The sequence below is a fragment of the Puma concolor genome, chromosome D3, assembly GCF_028749965.1.
Source record: "Puma concolor isolate L17-30 chromosome D3, mPumCon1.1.hap2, whole genome shotgun sequence".
NCBI classification, from domain to species: domain Eukaryota; kingdom Metazoa; phylum Chordata; class Mammalia; order Carnivora; family Felidae; genus Puma; species Puma concolor.
In genome coordinates, this window is record NC_141678.1 from 22233082 (window position 1) to 22257399 (window position 24318).

General features: G+C 49.3%; 1 protein-coding gene across 3 annotated transcripts in view; it reads right to left on the minus strand.

The window, feature by feature from the left end:
• Window positions 1–2812: 2812 nt before the first annotated feature.
• OSBP2 (oxysterol binding protein 2) overlaps window positions 2813–24318 on the minus strand; it is a 181364-nt gene continuing 159858 nt past the window's right edge. For all 3 annotated transcript variants that reach the window (XM_086682055.1, XM_086682056.1, XM_086682057.1), the window contains 11 exons: window positions 22629–22821; window positions 21883–22000; window positions 19583–19634; window positions 19184–19330; window positions 17843–18088; window positions 14982–15102; window positions 14593–14696; window positions 14425–14520; window positions 14158–14342; window positions 4618–4844; window positions 2813–4394 (listed from right to left, as the gene is read on the minus strand). In XM_086682055.1, the coding sequence (XP_086538181.1) occupies window positions 4252–4394; window positions 4618–4844; window positions 14158–14342; window positions 14425–14520; window positions 14593–14696; window positions 14982–15102; window positions 17843–18088; window positions 19184–19330; window positions 19583–19634; window positions 21883–22000; window positions 22629–22821 (1632 nt within the window). In that variant the 3' untranslated portion in view covers window positions 2813–4251. The remainder of the gene's footprint in view (window positions 4395–4617; window positions 4845–14157; window positions 14343–14424; window positions 14521–14592; window positions 14697–14981; window positions 15103–17842; window positions 18089–19183; window positions 19331–19582; window positions 19635–21882; window positions 22001–22628; window positions 22822–24318) is intronic.

Here is a 24318-nt window from a genome sequence, read left to right on the forward strand (position 1 = left end):
ACACATGCTTATTTTATATTGTGTCTGATAATTTCACTACATGGAGGAGTTTTATGTCTTATTCTGCTGTTATTTATGCTGTCCTGTGCTCACGTGCCCACTTGTGTGCTGTTTCCTTGTGTCTTTAGAGATGTCACATTGTTAGCTATTCATTTTCCTTGCAACTTCCCATCTGAGATTCCATAAGGTCTGGAATGAAGGGGAGAGCCTCCAGAGAGGCTTTCTTTGCTTCTCTTGTGGGACTCGGGACATTGCCATTTTGAGACCATGTTATAGTCTCTGCTAGATGTTTTATTTGACCATCTGGGTAGTATATATTTGGGCTATAAAACCAAACCAAGTCAGGCCGTGCTCCTGATTACAAATTCTTAGGGGATTCTTTTCTGCTCTGCGTAGGACTGATCTTGTATTTGATTTTCCTGTATTTGATTTTGGATTCATCATTATATTGAAGGTATAGACCTTTGGGAGTCCAGCTTTACAGCAGACACCTCCTATTAGATACCCTACCTTGGAAGGGTCATTTGAGGCAGTGAAAACTTAGGCTCGCTGGGTACAGTAAGTGGCTCTGAGGCAAAAACAGACTTCAGAGTTCTTTCCATGTTTCTACAGTCACTTAATATTTGGCCCAAGTATTCCTTATATTCTTTCCAACTCATGGATGCTTTTAGGATATTTTAAAGTGTTATCTAGCATGCCTAGTTTTACATAAGGGAAGGTTATCCAGGTACCTAGTCTACCATATTGGCAGAAAGATAAGTCCTCCTTGAACTGGTTGATGTAATGAGTGATTTACAATGAGACACTTCCAACACTGACCCATTCTCGCATTTCTGTGGTAAACCTAACTTGGGCATGGGTTTACCAACTGAGGTATCAGTCTTTTGTACGTGGCTGGATTCTATTTGCTCTTTGGGCTTTTGAAAATTCTATTCTTAAAGTGAGATTGAAATATATATTCTATTTTCAAAAATATTTCAAGATAGAGCATGAGTTGGGGAGGGGCAGAGAGAGGGAGATAGAGAATCCCAAGCAGGCTCCATGCTCAGTGCAGAGCCTGATGCAGGGCTTGATCTCATGACTGTGCTGAGCCCCAGCCCAGGGGATAAGGGAACCTCAGGCCTCCTCCCCCACAGTCTGTCAGGAGCAAAGATTTGGACTCTGGAGTTTGTGGGAGCAGGAGTTTCCTGGGACCTGAGGTTCAACTCTTCCCCGTTGCATCTCTGAGGCCCCCTTACAATTTGACACTGCAGTCACACTTCCCAGTGGCCCCAGGGAGTGTCCCCCTGAGCCTTTGCTCTGGCTGGGCCTTCTGGCCTGGAATTAATTCAACACCTATTTACTGAGCATCTCCTATGTGCCAGGCACTGGGGATGCTACAGTGTATAAGACATGATTCCTACTCTCATGAAGCTCACAGTCCACTGGGGGGGTGGGGGAGACAGTCAACAAATGAGTAAAATACATGGTATTACACATGGTGCCAGAATGCAGTGGAGAAAAATGCAATTCTTTTGGTAGCTTTCTAGCATGTTTGGGTATCTGCAGGTCAAGTCCACATCCCCTACCTTCTTCTTAAGAATTGCTGTACTATTTTTTGTTCAATTACTCTCTCATGCAAATTTCACAATCCACTTGTCAAGTGTCTGAAAAATATTGGTAAGATTTTCATTTGGATCATGTTGGATTTGTAGATTTGGAAGAACCCACATAACTGAGTTGGCCACCTATGAAGATGGTGTTTTTCCCTTTAACTCAGGTCTTATTACTCAGTAAAAATTTAAAGTTGTATCTATAAAGGTCTTTTGCATCTTTTTGTCAGATGTATTATGAGGCCCCTTATGGCCTTTGTTGCAGAATCTTTTCTATGACATTTTCAACTCAGTGATGGCTAGTGGATAGACTACTGAGTGTAGGCGGAACCTGTGTGATCTGGTCAGAGCGGTTTCTAGAACATCAACCTGATGTCACTCCCTGTTCAGAGCTCTGTCTGGCTTCACTCTAGGCTCTTCCTTTACTTTGCCTAAGTGGACTGGCTTCTGTCACCTCTGGGCCTTGTCCATGCAGCCTATCTTCTCCCCTGGCAGACCTGCTTCCACTGCCCTCCCCCATCTCGGGGTTCAGGTTCATACTGGGGTTGTCTCACTGCCTTGCATCTTCTAGCCAGTGAGAGCTGCAGGACTCACCAGTGACTGCCTCCTCACAGATGGGAAAGCAAGGCTTGGGTAAGGAAGGAGTTGTGCAGGGCCAGCCTTGGATCCCACAGTGCTGGGGTTTCAGGGCAGGCAGTTGGAGCCTGGCTCTGATGCCCCTGTGGTGCCCTGCCCCACCACATTCTCTCACCTGGAAGCACTGGCAGTGGGAGGCCCCACCACAGTGGGCCAGACCAAGCCGTTCATGGCCAGTCCTGGGAGCTAGTAATCCGAGTTGCTTGGCAACCTGGGACAACAGAAGCAGTCCAGGTCATGGTTGTCCAGTAACCTTAGAATTCACCAAGGTGGGTGTTACCTCAAAGAGAAGAGCGTGGCAGGTGCCATGGCTTGGCTCTAGACAGTCCCAGGCAAAGCTGTGACCCCTCTTCTAGGTGCTGTCTCAGCCCTCCGCAGCCTACCTGGCCCTGACCCTACCAGGTCTTCCACCCCCTTCTCACCCCCACCCCCTCATTTAGACCACCTTCCAATTGCTGGGCTCAGTGCTGAGCAGAATAAAGCCTGGGGGCTCCTCCCCCATGCTGCCATACAGGTGGTTACCTGTTCTGTGCATCAGCCCTAATCCACCCAGTCACAGACTCAGGGACAAGGCCTTGGAAAACTCCAAATCCAAGGTTTTTATTACCGGTCAGAAGGTGCTCCCTCACAAACAGTGTGGAGAAGAGGTACATTGCACAGCTCTGCTGTGGGCGTGGTGGGGCCACCCTGCCCGCCCTGCCTCTTGAGTGGGCACCCTAAGGCATTTCACATGTTGGTGTTTTCACTTTTTTTATTTTTTTATTTTATAAAAACAAACGCAGTCCTGGAATATACAGAAAAAACCCTGTGATGAATTTTCAGGACCAAACTGAAGTGGGAGGGTTTGGAATGGGGGTTCTGAGGGGCTGGATAATGGCCACTGTGGCCCAGTACCCCCCTACCATTGGCAGGAGCCCTTGGAAGGGGGTCCGAGGAGAGGGTAGGACACAGCTGACAGGAGAGCCAAACTCAGACAGGGGTGCCCTGTCTTCATCATTTTTTAACTTCCACATACCATAGAAATTTAAGCAAAATAGCTATTTTTTATATATTTATATATCATATATATATAAATCAGGCAAATAAAGAGTTCAGGGGGTGCGGAGATGGGCACCCCGGAGGTGCCTGAGGCCGAGGCAGGACACTGGGCCTCTGGTGCCTGGGGGCACCAGCCCAGGCTGAGCCAAGTGTTTGTTCTTATTGCTGATTTGGGGCCTGGTTCTGGGGTGGGGAGCACCTGCAGGCCCTGCCCCCAGCCCTTCCTGACCTCTCTGGGGCTGGGGAGCAGCCCCTGCATGGCCAAAGCTAGGCAAGGGGCTGTTACCCCCAAATCTATCTGGGGACCCTTGGGCATCCCCTCCCCCACAGTGGGTGCTGCTGTAGCTCTGGAGACAACTGACTTGTGCTCTCCTGGGCCAGGTGGCCCTTCCAGTTCCCTTCTCTCTGGAGTCCTGTGCTCCTGGTGACCCTGCTATGTTGAGCTACAAAATGCTCCCTGCTCAAAGGGGTCTAGCTTCCTGATGTCTTAAAAAGAAGGGGCTCTTGCCAGGACACATTTGTGGCAAGAAAGCACACTTAGAAAGTGGTCTGCTAAGTGCTGTACTAAAAATATTTACTAAACGTCTTGGCTAGAAAGAAAATGGAGATCGTTTTTCTAAAAAAGTCAAAAGTGGCTCCCCAGTGGGGGACAGTGCCTCCCTTGGTGGGGCTGGTGACTGGGGCAGCCCAGGGCCCGGGCCAGCCTGCCTGAGTTGTGGTAACTGGGAGCTGGGGTCCCAGTGGGACCCAAGTCCAAAATGATGGGGCTTGGGTGACCCAGGGCACCTGGGGGCTGGAGAGAATGCAGATCAGCACTTGCTCCTTCCAAGGTGGAAGCCCCAAAAAAGTGTTAAAAAAAAAAAAAAAAAAAAAAAGGAAAGGGAAAAGGTGTAAGGGGGAGGGCCACTGAGTACTAAATTGAGTGTATTAAAGAAAAGGTGGACCAGGCTGTACAGGCGCCTGTATTTGCAGGAGGGGATGGAGCTCAGAAGATGTTGGGACACATGTGCCAGTCCTGCCTCTCCTTGGCCTCCCAGTAGCCGCCCTTGTACATGCAGGCGGTCTCCCCGGTCAGTGGGTCCAGCCTCTTCTCGAACCACAGCGGCACGTACACATCGGCTTCTTTCTCTGCTGGGCAGGCACAGTGGGCGTGCGGGTGGGCGGTGGTGTACTCCCAGGCTCTCTCCCACCCTTCCCCCCACGCCATTCCCCCCGCCCCTAGGACCCTGCTGCCTTCCACCCTGTCCCTGCGGTACCCCTTCCCTCCCTCCCCCACCCCATCCCTTTCTTGTGGGAACCCGCTCCCCATACCCAGGGTACCTTCTCTCACCGCCTCCCCACCCAGCCTCACCTTCCTCCGTGCCACAGCCCCGTGAGCAGGCCTCCAGCCGCCGGCGCCGCGACACGCGCTGCTTCTCCTCCAGCCGCTGCTTCTCCGTGTTGGCCTCGTCCCAGTGCCCCTTCTCCATCAGCCGCTGGTCTGGCCGCAGGCGGCTGTCCGTGGGCGCCACGCCCTCCTCGTGCTCGTTGAGGGTCAGGGCCAGCTCCGAGAAGTAGTACATGTTCTCCGCGTTCTCCCTGCGGCGGCACGGCATGGCTGTGTGAGGGCTCCGCACGGCCTCCCCCACCCCGCTGTTCCCAGGGTCCCCGTGTCCACCACCACGAGGAGGTATCTTTCCTCCTCACACCTTGTGTACTGGCTCCACTGACCCGCATCAGTCTTGCTACCTTCTGCTTCTCTGGGCATTTGCCTATTTCTATCAGTTTTTCAAGTAGATCAGCGTGACGTTGTTTCACCATCCCCTCATTTACTACTGCTTTAATATCTGTGACATGGCGACGTCCTCTTTTGCATTTGTGATGTGGGTTATACATGCCTTCCCTCCATTCCAAACAGTCATGGCAGAGGTTTGTCCGTTCCCTTCCTTCATTGGTTGAAGATGAAACTGTTGATTCTATTTTAGGTTTTTCTGCTTCACTGAGTTTGCTTTTATCCTCTCCTGCTTTGTTGGGGTTTATTTTGCTGTTCTTTTTCTAACTTCATGAGATCGTTGCTTATTAGCTCATGATTTTTCAGCTGTTCTTTTCGAGTATACACATTTTAGGTTACGCATTACACTCCAAGTACTGCATTAGATGAATCTCACGGTTTTTGTATGTATTACTTTATCATGCAGTTATATTTTCTAGTATCTAATATCAGTGTATGTTCTTTGATTTGTGGATTAGTTTGGAAGCATATTTCTTGAATTTATAAACATCTGGGTTTTTTTTTTTAGTCATCTTTATTTCTAGTATAATTGCCATGGAGTCAGACAGTATGCCCGTATAATCTCAGTTCTTTAAAATTTGCTGAAAGGCCCAGTAAATGGCCAGTTTTTTGCAGATGCTCCAGGTGTGCCTGAAGAGACTGTGTTTCCTGCAGTTGTTCAGTGTGTTCTACAACTGTCCAGTACATTCTATGGTTCAAACTCTTTTCATTTTTTTTTTATTTCTAGCCATTACTAAGAGAGGTATATTAAAATGTCATCTCTTGTAGTTAATCCATTGTAAATCAATCCATTTCTCCTTATAGTTCTACCAGCTTTTGCTGTAAATATTTTGAGGCTCTGTTTTTAGGTACAGGATACCTTCTTCCTAGTGAATTGAACCTTTATCATTATGTCCCTTACCTCTCCTCTTACCTTTTGTTTTAAAATCTGTTTTTGTGACATTAATCTAGCTACAGTAGCTTTTGTTTGTTGTATCTATGGACATCTCTTTTTGTATTCTGTTATTCCAGTCTTTCTTTACTTTCTTACTTAGATGTATCTCTTGTAAATCACATATATTTGGATTTTTAAAACTTATCTGAAATCTTACACTTATAATGGGAGTACTTAATGTAATTACTGATATGCTGGATTTAAATGTGTCTTATTTCGTTTTTTTTTTTTTTTTTTTTTTTTTTTTTTGTTCTCCTTTTTTGGACCTCAAGTGCACAGCTTTGGATTAAACATGATCCTTGCTACATGACACCCTCTTTTTATTGGTCCTTGCATGGTCTGCTTGTATTAATGCAACTCTGCCACCAGAAAACCCTCTAGACAAAAGGTATAATCCTGACAAAACCTACATATAATCATATGGAAAACTCATCAATCCATCTCCTTCTCAGGTAGCCATCCACAAGACTCCTGGGTTCATCAGTCCCTTGCCTACCATTTAATGTAATTTTACTGCATCTTTCAATAGTCTTAATTGGGCAGGTATGTGTGTACATGTGTGTTCATTTACATATACGTACATACATACTTGTTTTTAACTGTATAAAAAGAATTCCATGATATATGTAACCTTGTGGGACTTTTTTCCCCTTAATATTACATTGCTAAAATTTATATTGTTGCATGTTTCTGTTGTTTGTTAATTTCAACTACTGTGTAATATTCCCTCCTGTGACTAATACCCCCGTTATTCATTCAATAAATCTGGGTTGTTTAAAGTTTTTGCTTTGGAGTAATCTTATGCATGTTTCCTATTGTACATTTGCAGGAATTTCTCTTGTGTATATACCTAGAAGTGGAATTGCTGGGCTATAGTGTCTGTGATGTTCTTCTTTAGGAGGTAAGGCCAACCTGCTTTCCAACATGGTGGCACCAATTCACATTCCCACTAGTGATGCATAAGAGATATTGTGGATCTGTATCATCTTCAACACTTGATACTGTCAGATTTTTTCTTTTTCTTTCTAATTAAATGAAGGTAAAATGGTCTCACTGTGGTTTTGATTTGAATTTCCCTAATTACCAACGATGTTGATAACCAGTCCTATGATGACTGGTCATACGTGTTTCTTCTCAAGTGAAATTCTTGCTTGTGACTCGCACTTTTTCTGCTGGATGTTTTTGTCTTATTCATGGGTTAGGTGTTCTTGATTTTTTTAATTATTGTTTTTAATTGTGGTCAAATACTCTTTATGTATCTCCATACTGATCTTTTGTTGGGTGTTAAGTATTATGATTCTCTTCTGCAAGTTTATATATTCACTTAAAAAATTTTTTTTTTAATGTTTATTTATTTTTGAGAGAGAGACAGACTGTGAGTGGGAGAGAGGCAAAGAGAGAGGGAGACACAGAATCTGAAGCAGGCTCCAGGCTCTGAGCTGTCAGAACAGAGCCTGACGCAGGGCTTGAACTCATGAGTTGTGAGATCATGGCCTGAGCTGAAGTCAGGATGCCTGACTGAGCCACCCAGGTGCCCCATATATATTCACTTTCTTTAGACTGTCTTTTAACAAGCAAAGTTTCTTTTTTTTAAATTATTTATTTTATTATTTATTTTTTAAAAATTTATATCCAAGTTAGTTAGCATATAGTGCAATGATTTCAGGAGTAGAATCCTGGGATTCATCCCCTACATATAACACCCAGTGCTCACCCCAGCAAGTGTCTTCCTTAATGCCTCTTGCCCATTTAGCCCATCCCCCCACCAACAACCCCTCCAGCAACCCTCAGTTTGTTCTCTGTATTTAAGAGTCTCTTATGGTTTGTCCCCCTCCCTGTTTTTATATTATTTTTGCTTCCCTTCCCTTATGTTTGTCTATTTTGTATCTTAAATTCCACATATGAGTGAAGTCATATGATATTTGTCTTTCTCTGACTAATTTCACTTAGCATAATACACTTTAGTTCCATCCACGTTGTTGAAGCAAAATTTAATGAAAAAAATATTTTAATATAGTTGAATGCATAAATACTGTTCTGTGTCTTAAGATGTATTTCCTTAAGGTCTAAAAGATATTCATCTATATTTTCCCTTAGAGTTTAACCTCTTGCTTAACAGCAAGTTAAGCTTAATACTTTTTGTAAGACCTTTACCTTGAGTCAATTTCTGTTACAATGTAAGGGAGAGATTCAGTTAATCTTTTTACATAAGGGTAACCATCTCCCCAACCTCCTTCAGTGAACAGTGCCATCTTTCCACACGATGCCATGTTACTTTTGTTATACACCAAAGATACATACATCCATGGGTCCGTTTCCAGGCTCACTGTTCTATTCCGGTTTCAAAGTAAGTCTTGATGTCTAGTAGGGCTAGTCCTTATTTCTCTGTTGTTCTTGTTTAGAAATGTTCTGGCCCTTTATTCTTAAGTATAAATTTAAAAATGATAATATCAAGCAGTGAAAATCACCATTGCAATTTTGTTTGATCTACTCTTTAGATACTGATGTCTTTGTAATACTAAGTCTTTCTGTTTATGAACACTGTATCTTTATCCATTGATTTAGCTCTTTTTTTTGATATCTCAGTAAAGTTTTATAATTTTCCCTATAGAGATCTTGAATATAAGATTCATTACAAGGTCCTTGATGTTCTCTGATATAATTATCTTCTCTTTTTTAAAAAAAATTTTTAATGTTTATTTTTGAGAGAGAGAGAGAGAGAGCCCAAGCAACGGAGGGGCAGAGAGAGAGAGGGAGACACAGAATCCGAAGCAGGCTCCAGGCTCTGAGCTGTCATTACAGAGCCTGACACGGGGCTCGAACTCACAAACTGTGAGATCATGACCCAAGCTGAAGTTGGATACCCAACCAACTGAGCCACCCAGGTGCCCCTATAATTGTCTTCTCTTAAATTGTATTTTCTAGGGGCGCCTGGGTGGCGCAGTCGGTTGAGCGTCCGACTTCAGCCAGGTCACGATCTCGCGGTCCGTGAGTTCGAGCCCCGCGTCGGGCTCTGGGCTGATGGCTCAGAGCCTGGAGCCTGTTTCCGATTCTGTGTCTCCCTCTCTCTCTGCCCCTCCCCCGTTCATGCTCTGTCTCTCTCTGTCCCAAAAATAAATAAACGTTGAAAAAAAAAATTTAAAAAAAAAAATTGTATTTTCTAGTTGTTTTCTTTTAGTGTATAGAAATGCAATTGACTTTTGCATATTAACCTTATACTAAGATACCTAAAATGCTTTTTCTGAATCTACGGAGATTGTTTTTTTTTTTTTTTTTTTTTTTTTGAGAGAGAGAGAGAGAGAGAATGAGAATGAGCCCAGGGAGGGGCAGAGGAAGAGGGATAGAGAATATATATTTTTTTAATTTTATTTTTCAATGTTTATTTTTGAGAAAGAGAAACACAAAGTGTGAGTGGGGGAGGGGCAGAGAGAGAGGGAGACAGAATCTGAAGCAGGCTCTAGGCTCTGAGCTGTCAGAACAGAGCCTGACATAAAGCACGAACTTATGAACCATTAGATCATGACCTGCCAAAGTCAGACACTTAACCATCTGAGCCACCCAGGCGCCCAAAGAGAGAGAGAGAATCTTAAGCAGGCTCCACACTCAGTGTGGAGGCCGATGTGGGGGTTGATCTCATGACTGTGAGATCATGACCTGAGCCAAAATCAAGAGTCGGACATCTGACCGACTGAGCCACAGAGGCGCCCCTTTTTAAAATAAAAAAAACATTTTTTTCTTAATGAGATTTGTTAATGTGATGAATTAATTTGTAGATTTTCTAATATAAAATCATCCTTGCATGCCTAGGATTAACTCAACAGGACTGATTGTTTTCTTTTTTATACACTGTTGGATTGGATTTTTTTGATGTCTTGTTTTGGAATTTTGCTGATATATTCATGAGTGAAATAGGGCAGAACTTTAATTTTCTTACTACTCTTCTTGCTTAGTTCAACATCAGTGTTATCCTGGCCTCACAGTATAAGAAAGGGGGAACATTTCTTCTTTTCCTTTGATCTGGAAGATTTTTATACAATACTAGGATAATATATTTCTGGAAAACTTGGTAGAATTCACCTCCAGAATTATCTGGGCTTTGTGTTTTCCTTGTGGGGATTTTTAAATTACTGCTTCAGTTTCTTTAATTATTATAGGACTACTCATGGCTTTTTATTTCTTCTAGACTCAGTTCTTATTTTTCTAATTTGTGCTTCTGAATTTTAATGATCTCTTTGTACTTTATATGTCTTATTAAAGCCTTTTTTAATATTTATTTCTAGGAGCACCTGGGTGGCTCAGTAGGTTAAGTATCCGATTTCAACTCAGGTCATGATTGCACGGTTCATGAGTTTGAGTTCTGCATCAGGCTCTAGCACTGCGGAGCCCACTTCAGATCCTCTCTCCCCCTCTCTCTCTGCCCCTCCCCTGCTCATGTTCTCTTTCTCAAAAATAAATAAACATTAAAAAATAATGTTTATTTCTATACTCTCTCTTCATTAGTCTTGCCAGTAGTTTTCTGTCAGTTTTTTTCCCCCCAAAGAATCAAATTTTGGCTTTTTAAACTCTATTTTATTTTTTTCTATTTCATTAATCTCTGCTCTTATTTAAAAAAAAATTTAATGTTTATTTTTGAGAGAGAGAGAGAGAGACAGAGTGTGAACAGGGGAGGGTGAGAGAGAGGGAGACACAGAATCTGAAGCAGGCTTCAGGCTCTGAGTTGTCAGCACAGAGCCCGACGTGGGGCTCGAACTCGAGAACCGTGAGATCATGACCTGAGCTGAAGTCAGATGCTTAACTGACTGAGCCACCCAGGCACCCCTCTGCTCTTATTTTTAAAGTCTGTTTTCTTCTTTCTTTGGTTTTGTATGTTGAACTTTCTTTAATTTCTTCAATTAGAAACTCAGAAAAGAAAGTCTCAAAATTAATGCACTTACGTGCCTATTTAAGGCAATCCATTTCCTTTGCGGCGTTGCCTTTGTTACATCCAGCCAGTTTTGATATCTCTTCATTCTCAATTATAGGTATTTTAGAATTCCCATTCTAATTTATTATTTTACCCATGCATTATTTAGCAGCGTAACAAGTTTTTCCAAACATGTGGAGACTTTTTCCAAACACTGTGGGGCTTTTTGTCACCTTGTTCATAACTTCTGACTTACCGTCTTATCATAGATGTGGTCTGTACACTACCTATGATTTTGTTGAGTCTTTCTTTAGGGTTCAGTACATGATTGACTTTTGCCTACACTCCATGTCTACTAGGGTAAAAAGTATGTTCTCTGATTGTTGCACCTGCAAGTATGTTGGCATCCTGTGTTGTTTTGATCTCCTGCAGACCCTTGTTGGCTCCCCCACTGCCGACCGATCAACAAATGAGAGGGGTGTATTGAAATCTCTCTGTCTCCCACCACAGTGATGGATTTATCAATTTCTCCCTTTACTATCAATTCATGCTTGTATATTTTTGAAGCTGTTTCATTGCCCGCATAATGGAACTCTTAGATCTTCTTGAAGAACTCAGACTTTTATCATGCAGCAACTCTTCCATCCCTAATAATGTCTTTTTCTTATTAAAGTCTATTTTGTCTGATTTGAAGATAGTTATTGTAGCTTTTTTGGTGAGTGTTTCCATGATATGTCAATCTTTTACTTTCAACCTTTGCACATTTTTGTCTTTGACATCTCTTAGAAGATGCATGTATCTGGATTTTAAAAATCCACTCAATCAGTATTTTGCTTTTTGACTGGTGAGTGTCATCTATTTATATTTGTTATGCTTGGGCCTATTCCCACTGTGTTGATATACTGTTCTTATTTGTACTTTTTCTTTTTAGTCTTTTCTTACTATTTGAAACATCTTATATTTGTCTCTTCCTTCCAATAAGAACTCAGCATTCCTTCATATCCCTCAGCCTCCTTTTCAACTCTCCTCAAACCCTGTCATGTCAACATTATCTACATCTTAAGTTCTGGATTATTATGGGAATATTTTCTCTTTTTCTTTGGTCTTAGTAATTGTTAAAAAAAAAAAACCACAGCTTTTACTTCATGTGTCTGTTGCAGCAACGTCTGGACTTTTTTCTCCCCCTTTTAAAGTACTATGTCTAATACCTTTTTTATTGTGCGTTTTGTGTGGCAAACCTTCTGAGGCTGTTTGCTTGATGACTTTTTTTTATGTCGTCATATTTAAATGATAGCTTGGTTGGTTAAAAATCCTAACCTTTTAATTTTTTCATCTTCATTACCTTGAAAATATTACTCCAAATATTGGTTATTGAAAGATCTGATGTCAGGGCTCCCAGGTGCTCAGTTGGAGAGCAGGGTCTAACTATTTCTCCTTTCCATTTTTCTTTCATTCTTTTCCTTCTGGGATTCCAATTAGACGTTATTTTAGTGGTTATTGTAGGAATTACAAATGTAGGAAGTACTTCACATGTGTACTTCACAGAAAGTAATACATGTCTGACTTCAGCTCAGGTCATGGTCTCACAGTTTGTGGGTTTGAGTCCCACATCGAGCTCTGTGCTGACAGCTCAGAGCCTGGAGCCTGTTTTGGATTCTGTGTCTCTCTCTCTCCGCCCTTCCCCTGCTCATGCTCTGTCTCTCTCAAAAAATAATAAAAACATTTTTTTAAAGAAAGATCTGATGTCAATCTGATTCTTCATCCTTGACTGCAATCTTCTTGTACTCCTCTCTGGGAGCTATGAGAATTTTCTCCTTGGTATTCTTAAATTTCACTATAGTGTGGTCGAGGTGAAAGCTTTTCTTTCTCTCTTCTCTCTGAAACTCTACTAACTCTGCAACCCAAGGTCTCCCATCTCTTTGTTTTTATTCTGGGAAATTTATCTCCACTATTTAACTATTTCTCTCTCCTTTCCATTTTTCTTTCATTCTTTTCCTTCTGGATTCCAAGTAAACATTATTTTAGTGGTTATTGTAGGAATTACAATATGCGTACTTCACACAGCCAAAAGTTCATGTGCATCTTGCCCTCCTTGCGTAACAGAAAGGCCTTTGAGAAGTTTCCCGCTTCCTACTTATGCGATCACACAGTTGTATTTTTTTGTTTAGATTCTAAACCCCACAAGACATCGCTGTTCTTATTTACTGTTGACTTAGGTTCACATAGTTTTTGTTCTTCATTCATACATCTCAGATCTTCCCTCGGGGATCACTTTCCTTCTGCAGGAGGCATATCCTTTAATACAGGCCTGCTGGTGGCGAAAGGAGTTTCAGTCATAGTCTGAAAGTGCCTATTTCAGTTTCATTTTGTAAAGGTGTTCTTGCTGGGTGTAGGATTCTAGGCTGGCGGGGAGTCTTCCTGCACGCGGAAGATGTTGTTTGACTGTCTTCAAGCTTCCACTATTGCTGAGGAGGACAGAGCTGTCTGTCTGTCCCTCAGAAAGTAATACATGTCTTCTTCAAATCTGGCTGCTTAATATTTCCTCTTTGATTTAGTGTCAACAGTTCCACTGTGTGGATTTGGTGTGGAAAATTCTCTGATGTTTGCTCTTCAGATATGGTCCCTTTCCTTCCGGACTCTAACTAGAAGGATGTTAGACCCTGCTCTCCAACGTGACAGGCACACAGCTGCCCTGGGGATCTTCCTGACACTCTGCACTCTTACGGGCTCCTGGGCTGCTGGTGATGCTGCTCCAGGGACTCACTCCGGGTCACAACGTGGTAAGCTTTCTCCGTTAGCTTCTTGTCTTTGCCAGGCTTTGTCTGTCTGCAGTGTTTATTTCTTCTGACCTGGGTTCAGTTGATGGATTCTGTTAGGCCTTCCCAATGGAGTTCTCAAATTCAGTTACTTAATTTTTCCTTTGTAGAGTTTCTGTTTTGTGCTCTTTGGAATCTGCTGTACCGCTTTTTATAGTTTTCTATTTCTTGTACTTATTTTCACATTTGGTTTTCATTCCTTGGAGTGTGGGGACTCTGTGCTTATCAGTCTGCTTAAGGTCTCTGCATAGGACTCGCTACCACCCGAGACTGTCACGCTTACTTACAGTTGGGTGTCTGGCTCCCACCCTGGGATGCCAGGCACACAACAAGGTCTCTGCCTCCATGCGGACAGAATCTTCCCAACCCCAGGGCCCGCTGCTCACTTCTTGTCTGGCCGAGCAGGGTCCCCTGCCTCCGTCTCCCCCTCCCCCTGTGCTCTTCGCCAGCCCTGCAGCCCCACTCACGGCAGCGGGTACTTCTTCCACAGCAGCTTGGCTGGCAGTGTCTGGTACACTGTCTTCTGCTTCCCATCCGAGCCGGGGCTGCTGGGGCTGCTTTGCACGATCTTGGCGCACTCCATCTGTTCATCCCACGAACCTGACAGCACGTAGTGGGCTTTGCCTTGGCTGTCACTCACCACTCCTGTTACCTGTGGACATTGGCACTCTGGCATAGGCCTGCACTTCCCCCCGCTCCAGACCCCTGGGACCCTGAGGGGCAGCCTTGCTTACCTTCCGGGCGACCTCTTTGGAGAAGTAGCTGTAGGGCAAGAACTTCAGCTGGCACCGGTCCTTGGTCTTATGGTTCACAATCTCGATATCCCCTGTCTGGTGAGTGACGGTAGTGGTCAGCGGCCCAACTCCGGGCCACACACCCCCTCCCTGAGGGCACCCCCTGACCTGGTCGATCCAGAGCTTGCCCACGATGATGTTATGCACAGTCGAGGTGCTCTTCCTCCACACGTAGTGATTCCCACTGGCCTGGAATTCTAAGTGGATGGCACCTGGAGGCCAGATACAGGGTCAGAGGTCAGGGCTTGTCATGCTAGGCCCCAGCCAGCCTGCCTGCCCACAGTCCCAGGGTCCTGACAAGTGGAAGCAGTATTCATGTAGACTGGGGACAGGACATAGGCCAGGGAGGCATCCAGGAAGCTTGGGGAGGTGGGGAGCAGACTTGCAGAGAGACTAATGTCACTCCTAGAGGCCCAAGATGACTTCTGGGTTGGCAAAACCCTCCCCCTTATCCAGAATGTCTTTCTGTCCTGGGAGAGCACAGGGCTCTAGCTCACCTAGCGGCATGATGGAGAGGTATTTTCCCCGGAACTTGCTGGAGATGGTGATCTCCTGCCAGAGGCTCCAGCCATGCTTGGAGAACACGTAGTGGGCGGCTGATGGTGGGTGGTGGCTCACCTGAGACCAGACCCACAGGACATGAGTGTCTGCTGACATGGGCCCAGGCCTGCCCCCCAACCAGCCGGCAGGGACAGCCTGCCCTGTGCTCGGCAGGAACGGCTCCATGGCCCTGGGAGCAGGCCTGGCTGCTCCTCTACGGGCCACAAACCTATAGCAGCCGCTGGGAAGGATGGTGCTCTGAGTGGAAGAGCAAGGGTGTGGCAGTGGGACCAGCTTGGGTGGCTGTCCTGGCCTTGCTGTGGTCGAGAGAAGAGGGCTGAGGCATCTCTATGCTGGACTCGGGCTATGAAATGGGGTGATGACAAAGCCTGGCCTCAAGGACGCACCTGTGACAGGCTGTGCCGAGGGCTAGGAAGTGAAGTATGATGCTCTCCCGAAGGCTTCTGTGCCCACTTTCTAGTTAGCCTCCCCACTTGCCTGCAAAGGGGAGCCTCTACCAGTGTGCCATGTTACACAGGAGGCCCAGGCTGGGGAAGCCATTTCAGCTGAGGGGCAGAGTTGGACCCAGCCTCCCTCCTGGCCAGCATGCTCCGTCATGGGAGTCCATGTCCGTGTCCTGCCCCGGGCCTGGAGGGCAGTGCAGCCAGCTGTGCACACCCACATGGGGCCCCCAGAACCTCCACCTTCCTCTCACAGACACCAGGGTGCCCCTGATGTCTGTCCCACCTGCCAGGACACCCCCATCAACTTCCCCTTGTTTGTTTTTCCTCATTTCTGTGGTTCCTTTGGTCGCAGGCTGCTTGGGCTCAGCCTCTCCCAGGCTTCTCACTTCCTAGGGCACTTTGTCACTGTGTCATGGCCTCAGGCTCCTGCCTCGCAGCCTGGCTGCCCGCTGGACACCTCCACTCAGGTGGCTGTTTGGACTGACCAGAGCTCCTGACATGCCCGCCTGCATCTCTCATTGTCTCCTGTCACTGTAAGTGGCACTCACTTCGTTTCTAGTCTCAGAAGCACAGGCCAAACCTGCCAACCACTCCTTGTCACCTATAGTCAGGGCCCCACATGCCCTAAAACCTACCCCACTGGCAAACTCAGGGACGTGACCCCCAAGGGGCTGGCCCTGGAACTCTGTGTCATGGCTTCCTGCAGGCCAATGATAGAGTCTTTTTTTTTTTAATGTTTATTTTTGAGAGAGAGAGAGAGAGAGAGAGAGAGAATTAGCAGGGGAGGGGCAGAGAGAGAGGGAGACACAATCTGAAGCAGGCTCCAGGCTCTGAGCTGTCAGCACAGAGCCCGACGTGGGATTTGAACTCACGAACTGCGAGATCATGACCTGAGCCAAAGTCGGGGGCTTAACCAACTGAGCCACCCAGGCACCCCACAATGATCTAGTCTTAACAGCTGCTCACACCAAATTCTCTGGAGTCCTCCCTGGCCCTCTTTCTTGTGTTCCTCCTCTAATTCTTAGCAAATGCATCTAGAATCCATCCCTCCCCCTCACCAGGCCACAGTGGGTGGCACAAAGCCTCTTCGGGCTTCACTCTCTGCTGTACCCAGGGGGACCCCATAAAACAAGTCAGGTGTCATGATTCCTCCACCTGCCACATGGAGTGGAAGCAGAGACCTCTGGCTGCCCCCCTGCTTCCTCTCTGACCTGTGTGCCTTTCTCCCTCTGTGCCTCAGCTGGCTTTCTAAAGGAGCCAGAACCATCTGATGTACACAGTCCTATCCTTCCCTCCCCCCTCATGAGAACAGGTGCCCCATCTGCTCACTTCCCAGCAGCCTATATAGCACCTGGTACACTGTGGGCACTTCGTCAACTCTACTGAGTGAAGAAATGTGTTCACTTAGTAGTTCAGGCCAAGAACGCTGGGGTCATTCTTGCTGCCTTCCCTTGCCTCCCTCGCTCCCATGCCCTGTCTCCCCACATCCAAAGCATGAGCCAGTCTCCAGCTCTACTTTCTAAGCATGCCTGTGCTCTGCCCTCCCGCTTCCCCCTGGTGTGGCCACCACAACCGCCTCCTGTAGGGCTACACTGCAGCCAGAATGCGCATTTTAAACTAGCCACCAGACCGTAATCCCAGAACAGTGCTTGGCACACCACTAACATTCAGCAGCCCAAGCAGGAAGCTCTATTTTGGGTGCCTTTACACAGCACTTGCCTGGGTCCTCCCAGCACCAGGGAGGGACCAAGAGAACCACCCCTCTTCAGACAAGGGTGCCAAAGGCTGAGGTGCTACTGCTGAGGTTCCCAGACCGCAGGGCCCGGTTTTGGCTCTGCTCTGTGGGGAGAATACACATCTCTGCGGGGAAGGCTTGGAGAAGGGATGGAAGCGAGCTGACCTCTGTCCCCCCCACCCCCACCACGCCCAGGACAGGACCCCTGCGCCCCAGAAGCTCCTCACACCCCAGACCTGCACCGTCCCTGACCAGGGGCCCCACAGGGTGCAGGCTTCTCTTGCCTGCCACCTTCCCCACTCTAGCCCACCGGGACTCCCTAAGAGCACCCTCGCACATTGTCCCTCGACGGCTGCCACATGGCTCCTGGCTGGGAGGGGGAACATCCTCTTTCCGGCACACCAGCCCTGACTCTGTCCTTACCAAGGTGTCTCTGGGAGGCCTGTTGGGATGGCACGTTCCTGGACCTGCCCCTGTTGCAGGAGGCCCGCCTTCTGCCTGGACCTTGGTTTGGCCCCGTGGGCACCGGCACGTTGGGGTCAGAAGCCGGTCCCATTCGTCTCGCCCTGCCCCCCAGGCCTGGCAGGAGCAGCTCGGGTGGAGTGTGAGTGGGCCTCACCTGCTCGCAGAGGGAGCGCAGGCCCATATCATCGAGGCGGTCCAGCTCAAAGGTCTCCCCCAGCATGGGGTTGAAGGGCTTGGCGATGCGGTGCACCGTGGTGGAGTAGGAGGACACGGAGAAGGCGGCCACCAGGCACATCTGCTCCACCGAGCTGGTGCAGTGCACCGCCTTGTCCAGCAGGTGGTGGTACTCCAGGTCCTCTGTCAGCCGCTGGAGCATAGACAGGGGCTCATTAAAGTTGACCTGCGGGCGGGCGGGCGGGCGGTCAGGCCACTGCTTCCGGCACAGACCTGGGGTGGGCACGGCACCCTTGCCTTCCTCAGATGTTCGCAGACTGCTGCTCAGATGGCACCTTCACAGTGAGGTTCCTCTGATGACCCTGTCTACGGCAGCGGCTCCATGCACTCACCTCCCCAGTGCCTCCTGCCTCGGTTTCCTCCACAGCCTCACCACTTTCTGACCTGCTGTACCTCGTACCCTTTCATGATGGTTACTGTCACTCTCCCGTCCTAGAATGTAAATGCCATAAAGGCCAGGGTTTCTGACTTGTTGAGCACTGAGTCATAGAATCAGGTAGTGAGTGAGTGAGTGAATGAACGAATGAACAGATTGTGGGTTTTCCCTCTTATTCTGAGCTATTATGCAAGTGTTCTGTTGAAAGCTCCTGTGGATGCCCCTGCCCTCCAACCTGGCCTCAGACATGGCAGGGTTGCTCACTCCTTGTGATGCTGGGCTGCGACCTTTGGCCAGCCATTGGGCACAGCCAGTCTTCCCTGTGTTCTCTCCTTTCATCCTCCCAAACACTGTTATGTGGGTGCTGTTATTCTCCCCACTTTGCAGATGTGGACACAGAGGCCAGAGATGTAAGGGGTTTGTCCCGGCGCACACAGTGAAACCAAGTCTGGCCCAGAACCCCCAAACTCTTCCTCCTGGAGATGCCATCACAGCCCGGTGGCACGAGGATGGTGTAGGTGCCAGGGACAGATCCCAGCACAGAGGGGGGCCTACCCGTCCATACACACGGCCCAATCCTGCCACCCCCTTGTCTATGAGGTCAGGACAGTCAGGACATCGTGAGGCTCTGTCAGGTGCAGAGGCACTCTGGAGGTCCCTACATCACTCCTTAGCTCCTTCCCTCAGAGCCTGAGACCTCTGCTGTTGGGGGGATTTTGGCAATGTCCTTGAACACAATTTGATAATTTGTTACATGCTCCTTGGGTATCATCAAGAAAATGACACCCAGCGCCACTTGCCCTTCACACAGGCCATTACTTTCCATCCACGCAGAGAAGAGAGCCTACCAGGACCCACTGAGGCTGCCCTGCCCCAGCCCCCTACCGGCATGGGGATCTTGGAGAGCTCCCGGCCGATGCAGTTCTTCATGATGCTCCAGAGATTAAGGCTGTAGTTGGGTTTGTCAGGGATGCGGACACGTCTCTTGACTTTGGGGGGGCCCTTGGGCACAAGTGAGGCACCATCTAGCACCTGCCAGAGAGGCAGAATGTACCTATCAGTGGAGGCCAGCATGCCCCTTCAGCCCTCCCGCCCTGGCCCTCACTAACCCCAGTGCGGTTAGAGGACGGAGCTGGCCACTGGCATATGGTTGGCAAAGGGCCAGGCTGGCTCCACCTGAAGCAGAGGGAAGGCAGCCAGGGCACCAAGCCCGCCCCAGCGGCCCTGAGCCCAAAGTGTCAGCCTGCCCTCCAGCCACCCTTGGGGTCTCTCCCTCTCACTCACATTGTCTGATGACGTCCAGTCCACTGAGCCTGTGGTTCCACCCTCAGCTTTTCTGCAGGGAACACAAAAGGGGAGGCAAGTTATTTATAAATCCTGAGGCCTCCTAGGGACATGGCCACCTTCTGTGCAGACACCTCCGGTGAGGTGCCAGGGGCAGCCACCCCAAGGCTGCTTCTCCAGTGGGGCATCTCCAGTTTGGGACATTCAGCTGGGCTGAGAGGCCCAGGGCAGCAATTTGGAGGGGCTCCCACCCACTGATGCCCTGTGGGAACAGCTGCTCAAGCAAAGTCCCGTGAGGTCCCTGTACACAACCCCCTCCTGGAACTGGCTGACCCAGGACCCAGATGACGCTGGGGATGGCTATATCCTCTGGCAGAGCCTCCTAGGGCCCTGTGGGCGCTCTCTGTCACAGACAAGACCCCACTGTGTCCTCACTCTCTCCTGGTCTGATTCCTGCACTAGACTGGGATTCCAGAAGGGCAGGACGTGGATCAGATGCATCCCTGTGTCTGAGTGCTTGTGGAGGGATGGTTGGCCAGAGCAGCAGGGGGCGCTATGGCCAAGGGGCCCAGGCTCTGAGGGAGCCCCAAGGAGGGGTGACCTGGGCCAACTGGGGCAGGGGACAGGTACTTGGCAGTCAGGGCCTCAGGGAATGGGAAGGATTTATTGGTCGCTGGGGGAAGAGGAAGGGGACCAGGGGCCACCTTGGCAGAGGACCTGCCTGATGCCCAGAGTCCTCTGCCTGATGTCCAGAGTAGCTGCACCACCAGGGAAGGGGCTGGTTTGGGCCTCGGGGCCATGTTGGGAACCTCGGGAGCCAATGAAGAGTGTTGAGTACAGGGGTCACCTGCTTGCTGGTCGAGTGGCAGCAGAGGGGCCTGGGGCTGTTGGCTGAGGTGTGGCAGGTGGCTGGGATGGGGGCAGGAAGGAGGAGGCTGAGCCGAGGCCCCTGGGGACTGCAGGTATGGGAGGGGTGGGTGGGGACATGGAGGGATCCAAGAGGGTGACATGCTAGGTTATAAAGTGAAAGGAAATTCAGAAAGGCTAAGCCAAGCTAATTTTGAGAGCAAATTTTAAAATACTACTGGAAAATGGAACGTGACTGAGTTGGAAATACAATGTTGATAGGACCAGAAACTCCGGAAGGGGTTAGAGAGATCCGAACAGCTCTTCCCCTGGAAGAAACCAGGACAGGGAGGTGGTGACACATGTTGGTCCACAGATGCAAAAAAAGGAGCAGCCAGGGGTTTTTACCAGCCTCCGTGACCCCTGGACTGGGCTTCAGGGAGTCCATCCATGGAAGGCAGCGTGGGATGTGGCAGGCAGCAGAACAGATTCGGGGAGTAAGGCTGCTAGAAAGCCTGCACTTCCTCATCCACAAGGAGCTGAGCACCCTGCCTGAGGGCAGCCTGTGAGTGAGCCCGGGAGACTCCGTGGCTCTGATGTGCCCCATGGGGGAAGGTGGCAGTGAGCAGCACAGGCTGTGGTCAGTTAGGTCACCGTTCCAGGACTTGGAGTGGCAGCTCCTCCCCAGGCCATGGGGGTTGGGGGCAGACACCGGTGGGGCTCAGTGGCCTCCTCTCTGGCCCCCAATGCTGCCAGACTCACGAGCCTTCTATTGTTAGGGCCTGAAGCAATGTAATGAGAATAAAAGATCCTAATGAGGGAACTCCTAATTAGAGCAAAATCTACGTTCAAGCCCCAGGGTGCTGCCCTTTGACTCGGCCTGCCCACCCACATCTCTGCTTGTCTGGCACCAGCACGATCTGACCCATGGGCACTTCCTGAGGACCCCAGAGTCTGACAACAGCGTCCCAGTTACTACTGTATTCTACTGGGTATTCAGAAACATCCTGAATGAGCAGGTTTTTATGAAAAAATGAAACCAAGGCTTGGAAATAGAAAATAAATGGGACTTCCTGCATCTCTGGTCTGTTCTGGAATGCTGATGTACTGGAGGGAGTGGCTGGGACTGTGTGTAGCTCCGGAGGCAAGAATGAGCAGCCACTGCCTTCTAGGCCCCAGCCCTTGGGTCACAGCCTCAACCCCCACCTCCTCCGGCTGGAACTAGATCCAGCCACTGCCTTGTTCTCCGGCTCCACTTAAAATTAAACCCTGATTCAAACTCTATTTGGGCATTCTGGATCAAAGGAAGAACAGAACAAATCTAACCAAAATATAATTTGGAGCAAGGCTTAAAAGAAAGCCCCGAGTACAGAGGGTAAGAAGAACAAGGCAGGGAAGGCTAACCCTGGGAGAGGCTCCTTCCAGGGACAGCCAGCCCTGCCTGGAGAACCCACCTGTCCTCCTTGGCCTCAGTGATCACCGTGATGAAAGATGTAGAGTCTTCCATGGCATCGAAGTACTCGGTATCTTCATCTTCCTCACTGTCCTCTCCTTTGGGAGTTAAGAGGCTTCCTAGAGACACATGTAAAACCACCACCTCAGTCTGCAACTCTGAAAACTCAACTGCCTGAGGAAGTCCAGAGCCCAAAGGGTAACTTCCACTTTGGACCCTGCTCCTTACCCCTGCCCCTCGCCCCCTCCCCACTCTAGTCACCTGGTCCCCATTAACCTGGCTGTGGCTGCCCTCCCTCCCCTTCCTGGAATGAGTTTCCCTCTCGGTGCTCTGGCTCAGAGGCCTCCCTACTTCTGGAAGCCTCCCCTGATCTCTCAACATGCCAGTCAGTCTGTCTAGGGCCGAGCTTCCCTTTGAAGGACCCCCTTCCTGGGGTACCTGTCACCCCCAGGCCAACCCCAGGGCAGCCCTGCCACAGAGGGCCAGTTGGGCTCACTGGACTCTTCTTATGAGAACTAGAACTTAAACACAGGGAGATAATTGCCCTTTGAGTGTGGCTGTGGGACATACAAAGTCACATAGGCACATCCAAATGCGGGCATGTCAAGGGCTATGTGTATTAGTGGCCTGTGTAAGCAGAGCCGGCTGGCAGAGACAGGAGTAGGCGAAGCACCAGTTGGATGGACAGAGGCTGAGCAGCCCCAGAGCAAGGGACCTAGCCAGGCTGGGCGGCCCTCACCCACTCACCTTCGCTGAAGCTCTTGGTGGGGTTGGTGGCCCGGCCGGGGGCACTGCGGAAGGCCCGTTCGAGACTATTGTGCTGCTTGGCTAGCTGCTCAATGGTCTCTTCCAGGTGGATGCGCTGTTCTTGCTCATACTGTAATGCACGCTGCCATTTCCGGCTGTGTGTCTCTGCTAGTTCCAAGAAGTCCTTGCAGGCCTTGGGAGGGAGGAGTGGCGGTGAGCACAGGGCCTGGGGCAGCGGGCCTGTCCGCCCCCACACCCTACCTGCCAGCTGCGGGTCAGCGAGGAAGGCCCTGGGGTGCTCTCACCCTTCCCCCTCCCTTAGTTGGGGTGCTCAGAAACACCTTTGCTGCCCCTTTTAGCTGCCATGGGGACATGGGGACCCTGGCTTTCTCAGAGCCAGCCCGGGGACTGGCATCTGCCCTGGCCGGCATCCCACAGTCAGGATGCCATCTGAGAGCACCAAAGCCGGGTGTGACTGGCGGATGCTGCCGCACCAGCAGCAGCTGGGGAGGCTGGGTTTCCATATGGTTGGGGCCCAAGTTCAGCTGCCACATCCTCACTGTGTGCTGGACCTGAGGTCTGTCGCAACCTCTGTCCCCACTAGAGCCCAAGACCTGTGGTGCTCAGGCCAGTCCCCGCCTTTGGCACAGAAGGAAGGAAAGCCACATTCTGCTGTACTTCCTGGTTTAGAGAGGTGAAGACTTGTCTGGCAGAGGAGCTGAGACTGGACCTTTCCCCAAGGTTGCCTCCAAGTCTGTACCACATAACTCTGCCTTTAAGTGAGGTTCCCCCTTCAAACTTGTGGCCTACATTCACATCCAGATTCTTTTCAGCTTCCAAGGTTCATAGTGGTTCTACCACACTCTTATGAAGCAGGGGTTGAGCATTCTGCCCCTGTCATCCCAGCAGAGAGGAGGGCGCTGGGCTCAGCTGTCCCTGGAGGGCATTGAGGTCCGAGCCAGCAGCCTCTGGATTTGTCCCTTCTGGACTCCTTCAATGCAGTAGGAAGTATCCTCAGCCCGACCTGCGTCACTGGTCTCTGGCCACCACTCCCCAGCAATCCCTTCCCACTCCCGTTGCACCAGCCACAGGGTTCCACACACATTACATGCTGTCTGACCCTGAGGGTTAGAGTCACGCTTTTCCGGAGGGACAGAGGTACACAGCCCCTCGTCTGTGACACAGGGACAACGTGGCACTATCTTGAGGGCAGTCGGAAGGAACCATGGAGGTCCTGTGCAGTGACTGGCCAAGTAGCACGCCACAGACACTCCCTCAGGGACACCACAGGCATCAGCACCTGCCTACCGGCTACCCAACTGCTGCTCAGACCTCTCTCACGTCTCCCCCAGGAAAAGCTCCTGTGCCAGCTCAGTCAGGTTCCCCCAGACACTCCTACTCCCACCCCCCAATCTCACGTCTGCAAATTAGCTTCTCTAGTGACTGTGCTGGTTTCTCTTGGTCCCGCAGAACCCCCAAACTCAGCAGCGGCTCCGCACACTTGCTGGGTGAGGGAACACCCTCCTAGGGATGGGTGTCGGGGCCTCTCAGGAGAATGGGGAGGGACAGCGCCTCACCAGAGGGGGCAAGCTCCTGTGGGGAAGGGTCCCAGCCTGGGACCCAGAGGGCTGGCCGCCCAGCAGGCCCCAGCAGGCATCTCACTCCTCAAGCCCACCCCCTTGTGCCTTCC